The sequence below is a fragment of the Scyliorhinus canicula genome, chromosome 6, assembly GCF_902713615.1.
Source record: "Scyliorhinus canicula chromosome 6, sScyCan1.1, whole genome shotgun sequence".
Lineage (NCBI taxonomy): Eukaryota > Metazoa > Chordata > Chondrichthyes > Carcharhiniformes > Scyliorhinidae > Scyliorhinus > Scyliorhinus canicula.
The window spans coordinates 172,378,755-172,391,259 of NC_052151.1; the positions used below are offsets into that span (position 1 = coordinate 172,378,755).

The following is a 12,505-nucleotide window of genomic DNA, read 5'->3' on the forward strand; positions in this document are numbered from 1 at the left end:
TGTGGCCAATCCACCTACCCTGCACATCTTTAAACCCGGGTCCTCGGCACCATGAGGCAGTAGTGCCAACCACAGTGCCACCCCTAGACCAGACAATTCTAATGCACACCTGGCTGGTCTGCCACATTCTACCTTCATCCTCTTTATCAAAAACATACACCAAATCTTGTTCACCCCTCATCCCTATGCTCTCTGACAATATGGACCCCCAATCAATAAATGTCTTGATTTTAAAATTCTTATCCTCATTTTCAACTCTCACCCTGGCCTCAACCCTTCCCAATTGGAATCCCCTTCAGCTCCAAAACTCTCCCTAGAGATCTGCAATCTTCTAATTCACGTCTCAAGCATCGCAGATTTTAATTATTCTACCATTGGTTGGCATGTCATCAGTTGTCTAGGTCCTGAGCTCTGGGACTTCCTCCCCACAGATATCTGCCTCACCTGCTTGCTTACCTACTTACACAGAAAATAGGGAGAGGCCATTCAGCTCTTCGAGCTTGCTGCTCCATTCATTATGATCATAGCTGATCTTCCAACTCGATAGCCTGATGCCATCTTCCCCCCCCCCCCCCCCCCCCCCATATATATTTGATTCCCTTAGCCCCAAGTGCTATCTAACTGCTTCTTGAAAAAATACAATATTTCGGCCTCAACGGCTTTCTGTGGTAGCAAATTCCACAGGTTGACCACTCTCTGGGTGAAGAAAGTTCACCTCACCTCTCTCCTAAATGGTCTACCCCATATCATCAGACTGCGACCCCTGGATCTGGACACCCACAACATCAGGAACATACTTCTTGCATCTACCCCGATTAGTCCTGTTAGGGCAGCACGGTGACACAGTGGTTAGCACGACTGCCTCACAGATCCAGAAACACAGCTTCAATTCCGGCCTTGTGTGACTGTGTGGAGTTTGCACTTTCTCCCTGTATCTGTATTCCTCCGGGTGCTCCCATTTCCTCCACAGTCCAAAGATGTGCAAGTTAGGTGTATTGGACATGATCAATTGCCCCTTAGTGCCCAAAAGGTTAGGTTAGGTGGGGTTACTGGGTTAAGGAGGCAGGGTGGGGCCTGACCCTCGGTACGGTATCCTTTCAGAGGGTTGATCCAGACCTGATGGGCTGAATGGCCTCTTTCTGCACTGTAGTGATTTTATGATTTTAATTTTAAATGTTTCTGAGATCCCCCCCCCCTCATTCTTCGCAACTCCAGCGAATACAATCCTAACCAACTCGGCCTCTTCGCAAATGTCTTCCTGCCATCTCGGGAATCAGTCTGGTAAACGCGAGAGCAAGAATATCGTTCCTCAGAGAAGGAGATGAAAACTGAACATAATATTCAAGGTGTGGTCTCATCAAGGCCAAGGCTCTGTATAATTACTGCAAGACATCCCTGCTCCTGTATTCTAATCCTCTCGCTATGAAGGCAGCACATTATTTGCCTTCTTTACAGCTTGCTGCATCTGCATGCTTACCTCCAGCGACTGGTGTAGAAGACACCCAGTTCTTGTTGAACATTCCCCTCTTTCTAATTTATAGCCATTCAGATAATTATCTGTGTTCCTGCTTTTGCTAATAACTTGCATAACTTCACATTTATCCAAATTATACTGCATCTGCCATTCATTTGCCCACTCTCTCAACCTCTTCACATCACACTGAAGGATCTCTGCATCTTCCTCTCAGCTCACCATTCCTCCCAGCTTTGTGTGATCTGCAAATTTGGATATCACATTTTGTTCCCTCATCTAAATCACTACTATATATTGTGAATAGCTGGGGTCCCAGTACCGATCCCTGCAGTGCACCGATCCCTGCGGTACACCACTACTCAGTGCCTGTCAAAAAGACCCGTTTATTCCTACTTCTGGTTTCTCGTCTGCCAATCAGTTTTCTATTAACCTCAATACACCAAATCCAATCCCATAATTTTATAGCTAATCTCTTATGTGGGATTTTGTCGAAAGCCTTCTGTAAATCCAAATAAACCACATCCACTGGCTATCTTTCATCAACTCTACTAGTTACATCCTCAAGAGTTCCAGTAGATTTGCCAAGCATGATATATCCCTTTCATAAACCTATGCTGCCTCAATCTGAACCTGCCACTGTTTTCTAAGTGCTCTGCAATAAAACCTTTGTTCATGGATTCTAGAAATTTCCCCAACAGCATGGTGCCACAGTGGTTAGTGCTGCTGCGTCACTGCGCCAAGGACCCGGGTTCGATCCCAGCCCCCAGTTACTGTCCATGTGGAGTTTGCACATTCTCCACATGTCTGTGAGGGGCTCACTCCCACAATCCAAGGATGTGCAGGGTAGGTGGATTGCCCGTTAATTAGAATTTTTTTTTAAAAAAAAGTTTACTGGTCTATAATTCTGTTTTTTCCCTCTGCCTCACTTTCTAAATAACGGGGTTACATTAGCTACCCTCCAATCTGTAGGAATTGCTCCAGTCTATAGAAACTTGGAAGATGACCACCATTGGAGCTATTATTTCTGAATCTAAATAAAGGAAATTATGATGATATGAGACATGAGCTGGCTATGGAGGATTGGGAAAGGGATGACAGTAGTTAGGCAATGGCAAATATTCAAGGAGCACATGATGAACGTTAACAATTGCTTATTCCTGTCTGATGCAAAGTAAAACAGTAAAGGTGGCCAATCCATGGCTTACATGTCTCATCACATCACAAAGTCAGGCGTGACAAGGCCATTAAGTCACGTCCAATATCTTTCCTCTCTAGTGTGTTAATGCAACTCCACCGTTTTTTTTCCCGGCCTTTCCTAAAGACTGAATGTTCAATTCTCATCCCATATCACCCTACAGCCATGTCTCCATAATCCTGACTATATTATACCCGTTTACATCTATTTGCGTGATTAAATTCATCCACTTAATTACGAACGCTCTGTGCGTCAAGGCACAATGCCTTAATGCTTGTATTTTAAACATTACTTGTCCCGTTCCCAGGGCCTTATTGAATCTGGCCCTTGTTTTCTTTGCCTATCCCCCCCCCCCCCCCCTCTGACTCCTTGCATAAGTTTCCATGCCCCTGGCATTTTAGTTTAATCCCTCCCCAACCACACTCGCAAATTCTCTCCCAAGGACACTAGTCCCTCTCCTTTGAAGCACCTAGATTTGACCAGGTTGTTGGTCATCTAACTCATTTTTTGAAAATGTTTTTATTCAGGATCTTTTCATTTTACATACAAAACACAGCATTCAATCAAACATTATACAATTCTTATTATAAACACCCCACCGGGGCAGGATATGGCGCAGTGGTTAGCACTGGGGCTACAGCGCTGAGGTCCCGGGTTCGAATCCTGGGACACTGTCCGTGCGGAGTTTGCACATTCTCCCAGTGTCTGCGTGGGTTTCACCCCCACAACCCAAAGATGTGCAGGTTCGGTGGATTGGTCACGCTAAATTGTCCCTTAATTAGGAAAAAAAATACTATAAATTTTTATTTTAAAAAAAACACGCCACCCACCATACCACCCCAGATGCCACGCCTTTTATCTATAGAACAAAAACAATCCCTCCCCCCACCCTCCATGGATGATTACCGGCTCTTGAAGATGAACGAACAGCCTCCACCTCAAGTAGAACCCCTCCCCCAAACCCCTGATGGCAAACTTAATATTCTCCAAATGTAAAAATTCCGACCGGTCCCCTTGGTGGCTCTGGAGCCTGCCACCCGAGCAAAATCCACCTCCAGGCTACCAAGGAGGCAAAGGCCAACACGTCAGCCTCTCTCCTCTCCTGCACAACCGATACCCCAAATATCACCACCTTTTGGCTTGGGGCAACCCGTGTGTATGTGTGTGTGTGTGTGTGTGCGCGCGCGTGTGCGGTTCGCCAGTTCCCTCAAAAATTGCTCGCATCTGTCCCCAATCCCCAGATAAACTTACTCATGTGCGCAACTGAATTAAGCTCAATCTCGCGCAGAAGGTCAAGTTTATCCTCTGCAAGGCCTCACTCCACATCCGTCCCCGTCCCTCCAAAAGGCACCATCCAGCTCCTCCTCTTTATCTCCTCCAGCAAGGCCTTCTCCCTTTACCATTAACTGCCAGTAAATATCAGAGATCTTACTCTCCCCTCATCTCACCCTCAAGACACTACCTTTTTCAGCAACGAAGGGACAATAACCGCAGAAATGTGACTAGCTCCCTCCGCACAAAAACCTACAAGTACCAAATCTGTTCCTCCACAGAAGCGGAAACCTTTCTACCAGTTCCCCCAGCTCTGCAAATCTGCACTCCACAAACAAGTTTCTAACCTCTCTATTCCTTCCCATTCTCAAACCCTGTGTGTTGAATCCAACCCCGCTGGAATAAATCCGAGTTCCACAAATCGTGCCCACAACATTCCTTCCAGATTAAAATGTTGCCTAAACTGATTCCAAACTCTTAACTGAGGCACCATCACTAGAATCGTAGACTATTGGCCGGCAAGAATGGAATGGGGCTGTCACCAGTGCCGTCAGACTTGACCCTATGCACAAGCTTCCTCCATCTGCCCCAAAGTGACTGACCGCCCACGATCTATTTCCGAACTGTCTCAACATTCACTGTCCCTCTGCAAAAAGACCTTCCAGATCAGAGGCACCTCATCTGCCCTAACACAGGCCGAATTTACCCATTTACTCTCCAGGCCAGAATTATCCTATTTACTCAGTCAAACAAAGATATAGGCAGAACAATTAGGAGATTCAGGAAAATAAATCAATTTTTAGGTAAGAATCATTTTCACGGTTTGGACCCCGCCCTGCCAGCGATAATGGGAGAACATCGCACCTCCAAATCCCCCCTCTACCAAGTTGGCCATATTAAATTTATGTAACATACCTCAGCTAAGTGCCACCCGTATTCCCAGATATCGAAAACCTGACCTGACCAACCGAAACGGCAACTTCTCCAGACCCCTACCTTGCCCCTCGGAACTCATTGGAAACACCTCACTCTTTCCCACGTCTTTCCCACCCAAAAAAGAGCCAAATCTACTCAGCATCTCCATAATCCTGCTCATACTAGAAATCAGGTCTGTCACATGTAACAAGTTGTCTGCACATAGGGGCACTCCATGTTGCATACCCCACACCCTCTCTCCCCTGCACTCTGTTGATGCCCTAATCGCAATCGCCAGCATCTCAATCGCCTACGCAAAAAGTAACGGGGAGAGTGGACATCCCTGCCTTGTACCTCTGTGCAAAAGAAAATATCCCAAACTTGTTGAGTTGCGTTAGTGTGAACATGACCCATGGGGGTCTTTGCAACAATCTCATCCAGGCAATGAACCACAGTCCAAACCTTCCCAATAGCTCAAATAGATACTCCCACTGAACCCAATGAACCCCGGGGTCCAAACCGTGAAAATTATGATCTTACCGAAATATTGATTTATTATGCTCAAAAGTGCGGCCTCCAGCCTCTGCACTTTCCCCTCCACCATTGACCTTACCTGGATCATCAGATCACCTGTTCCCTGGGTACTTTATTTGCTCAATCTCCCTCAAATGCCTTCTCCGCATCCAGGGAAATTATTGCCTCCATTTCCTTATCAGTTATCATCACATGGGTACTTTATTTTCTCAAATCTACCTCAAAGCCGCCTGTCGTCTCAGCTGGTGTGCCAACAACCTACTTGTTTTCTTCCCCATGCTCATAAAACGGCCCCCCGCACACCCGCAACTAACCAACCAACTTCCCTGTCGACAACAATTCAAAAACGTATTCTGGAGCTTCTTCCTCTTCAACAACATTTCTGGGGTGGCCAAATACTGCCAAAACCACTGCCAAAATGGACTCCACTAACCTGTCTTTCCATCCTCCCCACCTTCTCTCTATGCCCCTTAAATCAAGAATTGCTCCCCAAATTAACGCCTCCCACAACGTGGAGGGAGAGACCTCCTTGTTCTTATTGAATTCAACATACATGCCTATAGCAGCACAAATCCTCATGTGCTCCCTTTTCCATCTTCAGTACCACATCTAACCTCCACAGACCAATTTGTCTGTCGACCAGTGAGTGGGCAACAACTCCACAGGGCCCTCCGCCATCTCCTCCACCACATGCATCCGCCAGGTCCGAAGACTCGTCTGGTAACTCTTCGACCGGAGGAAAAAATCCTAGTTCTTCTATTTTGCCACTTCTCCCTCGTAAAACGGAGCAGAGCCAAAGAAAACCAGCCCTCAGGCAGGAGCCAACTTATATGTGACAACTCATTCGATGGCCACCACTGGAAGCAAATTGATATGACTCATCATATTTGGTTTTATGTTACTCTTGTTAAAGTGCCTTGGGAATTTGTATTATACAAAGGAATTACTTAGATATAAGCTACTGCTGTAACGCTGAGCGAGCGTTTAATTTTTTTGAAATACGCATCTCATTATCTATAAGTAAACAGTTATCAATTCTGCAGTCACCACTCCTCTGGCAGGGTGTCCCCAGTTCTAATAGCCTCGGTATGGAAAAACTTCTCCGAACCAAAATGACAACGGACGAGTTTGTGATTTTGCATTTTAAGCTTTTAAGTACTGACTCGCCGTTCAAAGCTTTTCTTTGTAGCAAATGCTTAAATTATCAAAAATTCCATTGGTTCTCCTCTTAGAGAGCTGTTGACACCCATGGAACCAGAAGTATACATAACGCAAGGGCAGCATGGTGGTGCAGTGGTTAGCACTGCTACCTATGGCACTGAGGACCCAGGTTCGATTCTGGCCCCAGGTCACTGTCTGTGTGGAGTGTGCACATTCTCCGTGCCTGCATGGGTTTCAGCCCCACAACTTTAAGGTGGCAGGTTAGGTGGATTGGCTGCGCTAAATTTCCCCTTAATTGGAAAAAAAAATAATTGGGTACTCCAAATTTTGTTTTTAAATGAAGTATACAAAGCGTGTTCAATTTTAGAACAGGCATGAACAAAGTCAGGAAGGGAATTGCGAAAAGACAGACAAATTAAGCAGTTTACTTACTTGGTACATTAATTGCTATTTTTTCTCCCCGTCTGTGGCGAATATTCCTCGTCAAAGTGCTAAAGAAAGAAATCCAACAAAAGAACAAGCTGAAATAAATATAAAAATTATTGAAGCCGCTTAACTATGAATTTTCCAAGTAATGGAAATTAGTAGTAAGAATTGATTAATTCCAAAACAGTTTAAGTAAACTGGGAGCCAAAGAGGTTTACTTTGAGAGATTGAACTCAGCTTGAAATAATGTAAAGCAGAGGTTTTAAAGGACTTATTTCATTAGATTTTATTTGTTTGTGAATCTAAGAATTCAACAGGGCTAATGGAATGCACTGAAGAAATCTACTGGCATATATATGTTCTGGTTTAAAATCGGGTACATTTCTAATTCTCCTCAAGTGTAGCCATTGGACAGCTAGATCTTGAGGCAGAGTACTAAAACAAGGATATTATGTTAACACTTTATACATCACACCAAGCAAGAATAGGATATTTAATTTTGGGCACCAAACCCAAAATATCAAATCCTTGGAGAGGATGCAGAGATTTAGAAGATTCTAGGATTGAAAATTATGTTGAGGAACAGAGGAACAAGAGAAGTTGGGAGTTTTAGACCCAAAAAAAAGGGGTGATTCAATAGATTTTCTTAAAAAGGAGTTTTTTTTTTTTTTTAGTAGTTTCTCCTTGCAAATTCAGTTTCTGATACGCCGATCCAGAGATGACACTGATCCAGAGATGACAAATTATTATTATTTTTTTTTTTAAATGCAGTGAGTTACAGTGACCTGGGATGCAATGCTAGAATGGAAGCAGATTCAATAGCGTTTCAACGGTGAATTGGGTAAATACTTAAATCAAACATTTGGAACGTTATGGTGGGGTGGGGTGTTGGGGGCTGATGAGATGAGATCACTTTTTCCTTTTATGTTGTAGTCTATTCTCAAATTACAGACAGGCAGTCATCAAAATCTGGAAGATGCAAGGTATTTTCTACATAGCAATGAAATCTCTCCCTATGAGTGTAAAATAGCGCAAGGTACCTACACCCCCAAAAAAACCTTCAGATATTAACAGAAAAGGGAAGGGAGCCCCAAATTCCAAATGTTAATTATTTAGTATTAATTTATGCACCTTCCACATATTAAATTATGACTTTTTTTTTAAAGTGTTGCTCAAGGGCTTTTGTGCGATGGAGCTCAAAGGGTAAACTTCAAATATCAAAAAAAGTGGCCACGAAATGACTGCAAAAATGACAGGATAAATGTGTTGGATAAATGTCCTGGAATAACAAGTGTGGATACTGGGACAAAGTTTAGAAAATGAAGTGCAACTAAAATGGAAAGACAGAAGATAGCTTTGCAAATAGACATCGTGAAGGATCCATTGGGAATTCACGAAGCCTCTGCTACCAAATGGATCTCAGCTTCATTGAGCTACCTCATACTTCGGCATTAGGGCAGCACAAGTGATTAGCACTGTGGCTTCACAACTCCAAGGTCCGAGGTTCAATCCCCTGCTGGGTCACTGTGCGGAGTCTGCACGTTCTCACCGAGGTTTTCTCTGGGTGCTCCGGTTTCCTCCCACAGTCCAAAGACGTGCAGGTTAGGTGGATTGTCCATCATAAATTGCCCTTAGCGACCAAAAAAGGTTAGGAGTTATTGGGTTACGGGGATAGGGTGGAAGTGAGGGCTTAAGTGGGTCGGCGTAACTCGATGGGCTGAATGGCCTCCTTCTGCACTGTTTGTTCTTTTAGGTGCTAACTGCTTCTATCATTAGGCAAGCTTGTAACAAATAACCTTTGCACTAGCAAAGAAATTCGACTGGCTACGTGGAACAAAATCTAGAAACTTAAAGTGGCAGAAGTCTGCTCTAGGTAGTCTGCCATCCATATAATGGGTGTGTAGTGTTGCACGAGTGTTTGGAAATATGAAGAAAGCTGTTTAATCAAAAATTCACTTAGTCAGCAATACAATATGTTCCATGCAGATATATTGACAAGATCATATCGTACTAAACAATACATATGCATTTTATATTTAGAGTAATAACTAGGATGTTCTTTACAAACACACGGTCAGTATTAACTCACCTAAATCTTGGATGTTTGTTAATTGCTTCATCAGGAAAAAACAGTGATTTAGAAGCTCCGCTTTCAAGTGGTTTAGGCTCATATACAGGTTGTGTGAATTGAGGACATCCCAACCTGGAAAATAATTTCTCCCAAATGAGTTTAGAAACTCTCTCACATATGTACAGAATATGATCATTCATTTAGTTTCACTTGTCTAACCCCCTTCCCCAATGATCACTGGGAGCTAAACATTTTGTGAAATTAAATAGCCTCCACAGCAACATGCTTCCTAAAAGTATTGCAAATATCTGTACTTGGGATGATATACTCGTGTTTATCCTAATAAGTTTCTTCCGACATTGCCCATCAACGAATACACCAGTGGTGGGAAACCTGCAGCCCATGAGGTCTCTTGAGTGCGGCCGTTGAATACTGTCCATGGTGCATAGGAATCTCGCCACGACAGATCATTTTGGGTCTGGAATTGTGCTGCCATGCGTTGATCCCAAGACGCGCTGCTACGAGTTGACACCAGGATCGCAATGTTGCAGTTTCTGCCGTTCAAACAGCATGCCCAGTATTCTGAGTACACAAGCGCAGGGAGACTACTGTGTTCAGTGTCAGAGTACATGTGGGAGGTTGCACTTCTTGCTATTAATCTTCTGGTGATTATCCATTTTGCTCCTGCCTATTAGTTCATTTTATATTGAAGTGGTATGGTGAGGAAAGAGAATCAAGTTCAAAATCAAAAAATGCAGAGGAAGAAGTAGCAAAAAAGTGAAAAATTGGTGATAAATGCATGTTGGGAGCTGTATTATTTTGTTACTCAACAGAAAGGGAGACCATTGTGCTTAATTTGCAATGAGGTGATAACAATTCAAAAAAAATACAATGTTAACAGACATCATGAAACATGCCATCCCTCTCAGGGTAACATTTCCAGTAGGTTCTGACCAATGTTCTTAACAGTTTTTAAATCTAAAGAAAGCCATGAAAACAGAGGCATGTACTTAGACAAGTATTAAATGCGAATGGTGCAGCGAATTTGGCCAGTTTTTGTATTGCTTCGTTACTTGCAAAAAAAAAGGAAAGCCATTCTCCGATGGCAAATTAGTGGATGAGTGCAAAATCAAACCTGCAGAAGTTTTATTTGCTGGGTTTAAAAACATAAGGAAATTATCAAACGTGAATTGCGAAGCGTCTGCACAGCGCTGAGTCCTATGCAAAGAAAACTTGAGGACATATCAAAACAGGAGTCACATGGATAATGTAAGCGGAATTATTACATTTGTTTTTGCCAATTGATATTGACAGTTACTGTTAATATATGAATAATTAAGCACCTTCTGTAACTGGTTCTGAAATATTTGGCACGTGTTAAATGGCCCAATTTCACTTGTGTGGCCCATGGACATGATGAAGAGCCACTTGCTAGATTGCCCACTACTGGATTACACAGACTGAGCACTGGGAATAGTAGATTTCAAAAACATTCTCCATTGCACCACTCAGTGGCGAAAGCTCACAACTGTATTCTAATAGACAAGTGCTTGTATGCAGGAAATAATTCTAAATCTTTACATAGGTAATTGAATTGTACACAAAGATGTAATCAAAAGTTGCAATAACAGGAAGTTGGACAGAAAGTATCCACTAAAATCGAAATTTAAAGGCATTTACCTCATGTAAAGGGGAGGTGATGGCGTAGTGATATTGTCACTAGACTAGAGATCCAGTGCAATGCTCTGGGGTCCCAGGCTAGAATCCTACCACATGCAACTCCAAATCCACAGCAATGTGGTTGCCTCTTAAATGCCTTCAGAAATGAGCTGGCAAGCCACTCAGTTCAAGGGCAATTAGGGATTGGCAATAAATGCTGGCCTTGTGAGCGACACCCACATTCCATGAATAATCTTTTAATTCGTGCACTCTCAGAAGCAAAAATGATGTTCATAGTAGTCTTCCTAACAATGCACTTGAACTTCAGGATAGCACTTCATAAATCCAACATCAACTTAAAATCAAGACCTTAGGTCCAACAGCATTTTTCTGCTGGAGTTATGTACATAGAATATGGAGTGAAAGTGGCTAATAGCCTGGCCAAAATTCTGCACATTAATGGAAGATAAGACATGGTGATTTCATCTCACTCACTGGGAATGTTGGCTAGGTTATCTTATCCATCTACCGGGCAATATCTCTACTTCACACATCCTGATGCCAAGCAGAAAGATCAGAGACTCGCTTTGAGAAAATGAAATTTCTCCATTTGCTCTGCAATCTCACTCAACATCCTAAATCATTGACTTAATATCTGTGGATGGTTAGCTCAAAAATAATGCTCTCCCTAGGTGCATGCATGCACAGCCATCTGGGATGTAATACGCAAGTAATCATTATAATGCACAACAGCAAGCTCACGAAGGAACAGGGCTTAGTATTAAACCCTAACTACAAAAGCACAAATAGCTGAAAAGAGCGCCAGTAACTTCGAACACAGGAGAGGGGAAATCTGTGATTGGAGGCGTGACAGCAGCAGAGAGGGCAGTTTTGTTTGGAGAAGCAGCGCACACAAGCTGGGAGAATGGGGGGTACACGTGCCTTAAGTGTGCAGAGTCTAGGCAGAAGAGCAGGAAGCAAGGAGCCAGACAAAGCCATCTCTAGGCTCTGAGACCCAGGCCAGGTTTTGCTGCTCTGGGCCCCAAGTCCAGTGACAGGAGTGGGAAGTAAGTGGGACTCCTGCTGGAGAGCAGACAGGTGAGCACATAGAATCATGTGCTGCTCTCCTAATGAATTATGCAGCTCAGAGTATAATGTCACATCGCGTGGTGGTGTAGTCAGGAAATCATGTACGCTGGCATGTCCAGGTGCCACATTTAAAAGGCATCCGGACAGCAAGTAATTAATTGTTCCAGAAAACCAGTACATCGGGCTGGCTTCTAGAGTGGCTGGTTTGCTGGGAGGCTGCAGGTTGCTGATCCAGCCACACAAAGCACGGCCGTTCAGGGGAGGTTGGAGTAGAGGGAAAGTTGTAAATGCTGCTGATGCCATGCATCTTCTCCGCTTGTACCTTTTAACTTCTAGAGCTCGCAGGTCTGGAGAAAGTGGCCTTGGGTATGTATCAGCAGCAGTGCATCACTCATATAGCACACACATCTGCTAATGGGTTGGCTACAGATATCAGAATACCTAGACGTAGTGGTAGGGTAAGAAAATTCTAAGTATTAAGTTCACATTGGTGGCACAGGTGTACAATTATTGTAAGTAGTTATTGCATCTGGGACAAGATGGAGAGCTCACATAGAATTCATAACCCTCCCAGCACAAAAGAAATATCTGCCAGAATATTGCTCGAAAAGGTTGTTCCTAATACTGTTCTGAACCAAATAACCCAGGGTTTTCTACCATCCACTCAGTGCTTTCTACAGCAGAAACTAAGCAGCGAGGGGATTCACTT

The 12,505-nt window shown here is 43.5% G+C and overlaps 1 protein-coding gene across 1 annotated transcript in view; it reads right to left on the bottom strand.

The window, feature by feature from the left end:
* The window catches only part of gclc (glutamate-cysteine ligase, catalytic subunit), a 96,514-nt gene that overhangs the window by 43,282 nt on the left and 40,727 nt on the right, over nucleotides 1-12,505 (bottom strand). The window contains 2 exon segments of the mRNA XM_038800449.1: nucleotides 6,984-7,042; nucleotides 9,067-9,180. Coding sequence (XP_038656377.1) covers nucleotides 6,984-7,042; nucleotides 9,067-9,180 — 173 coding nt within the window.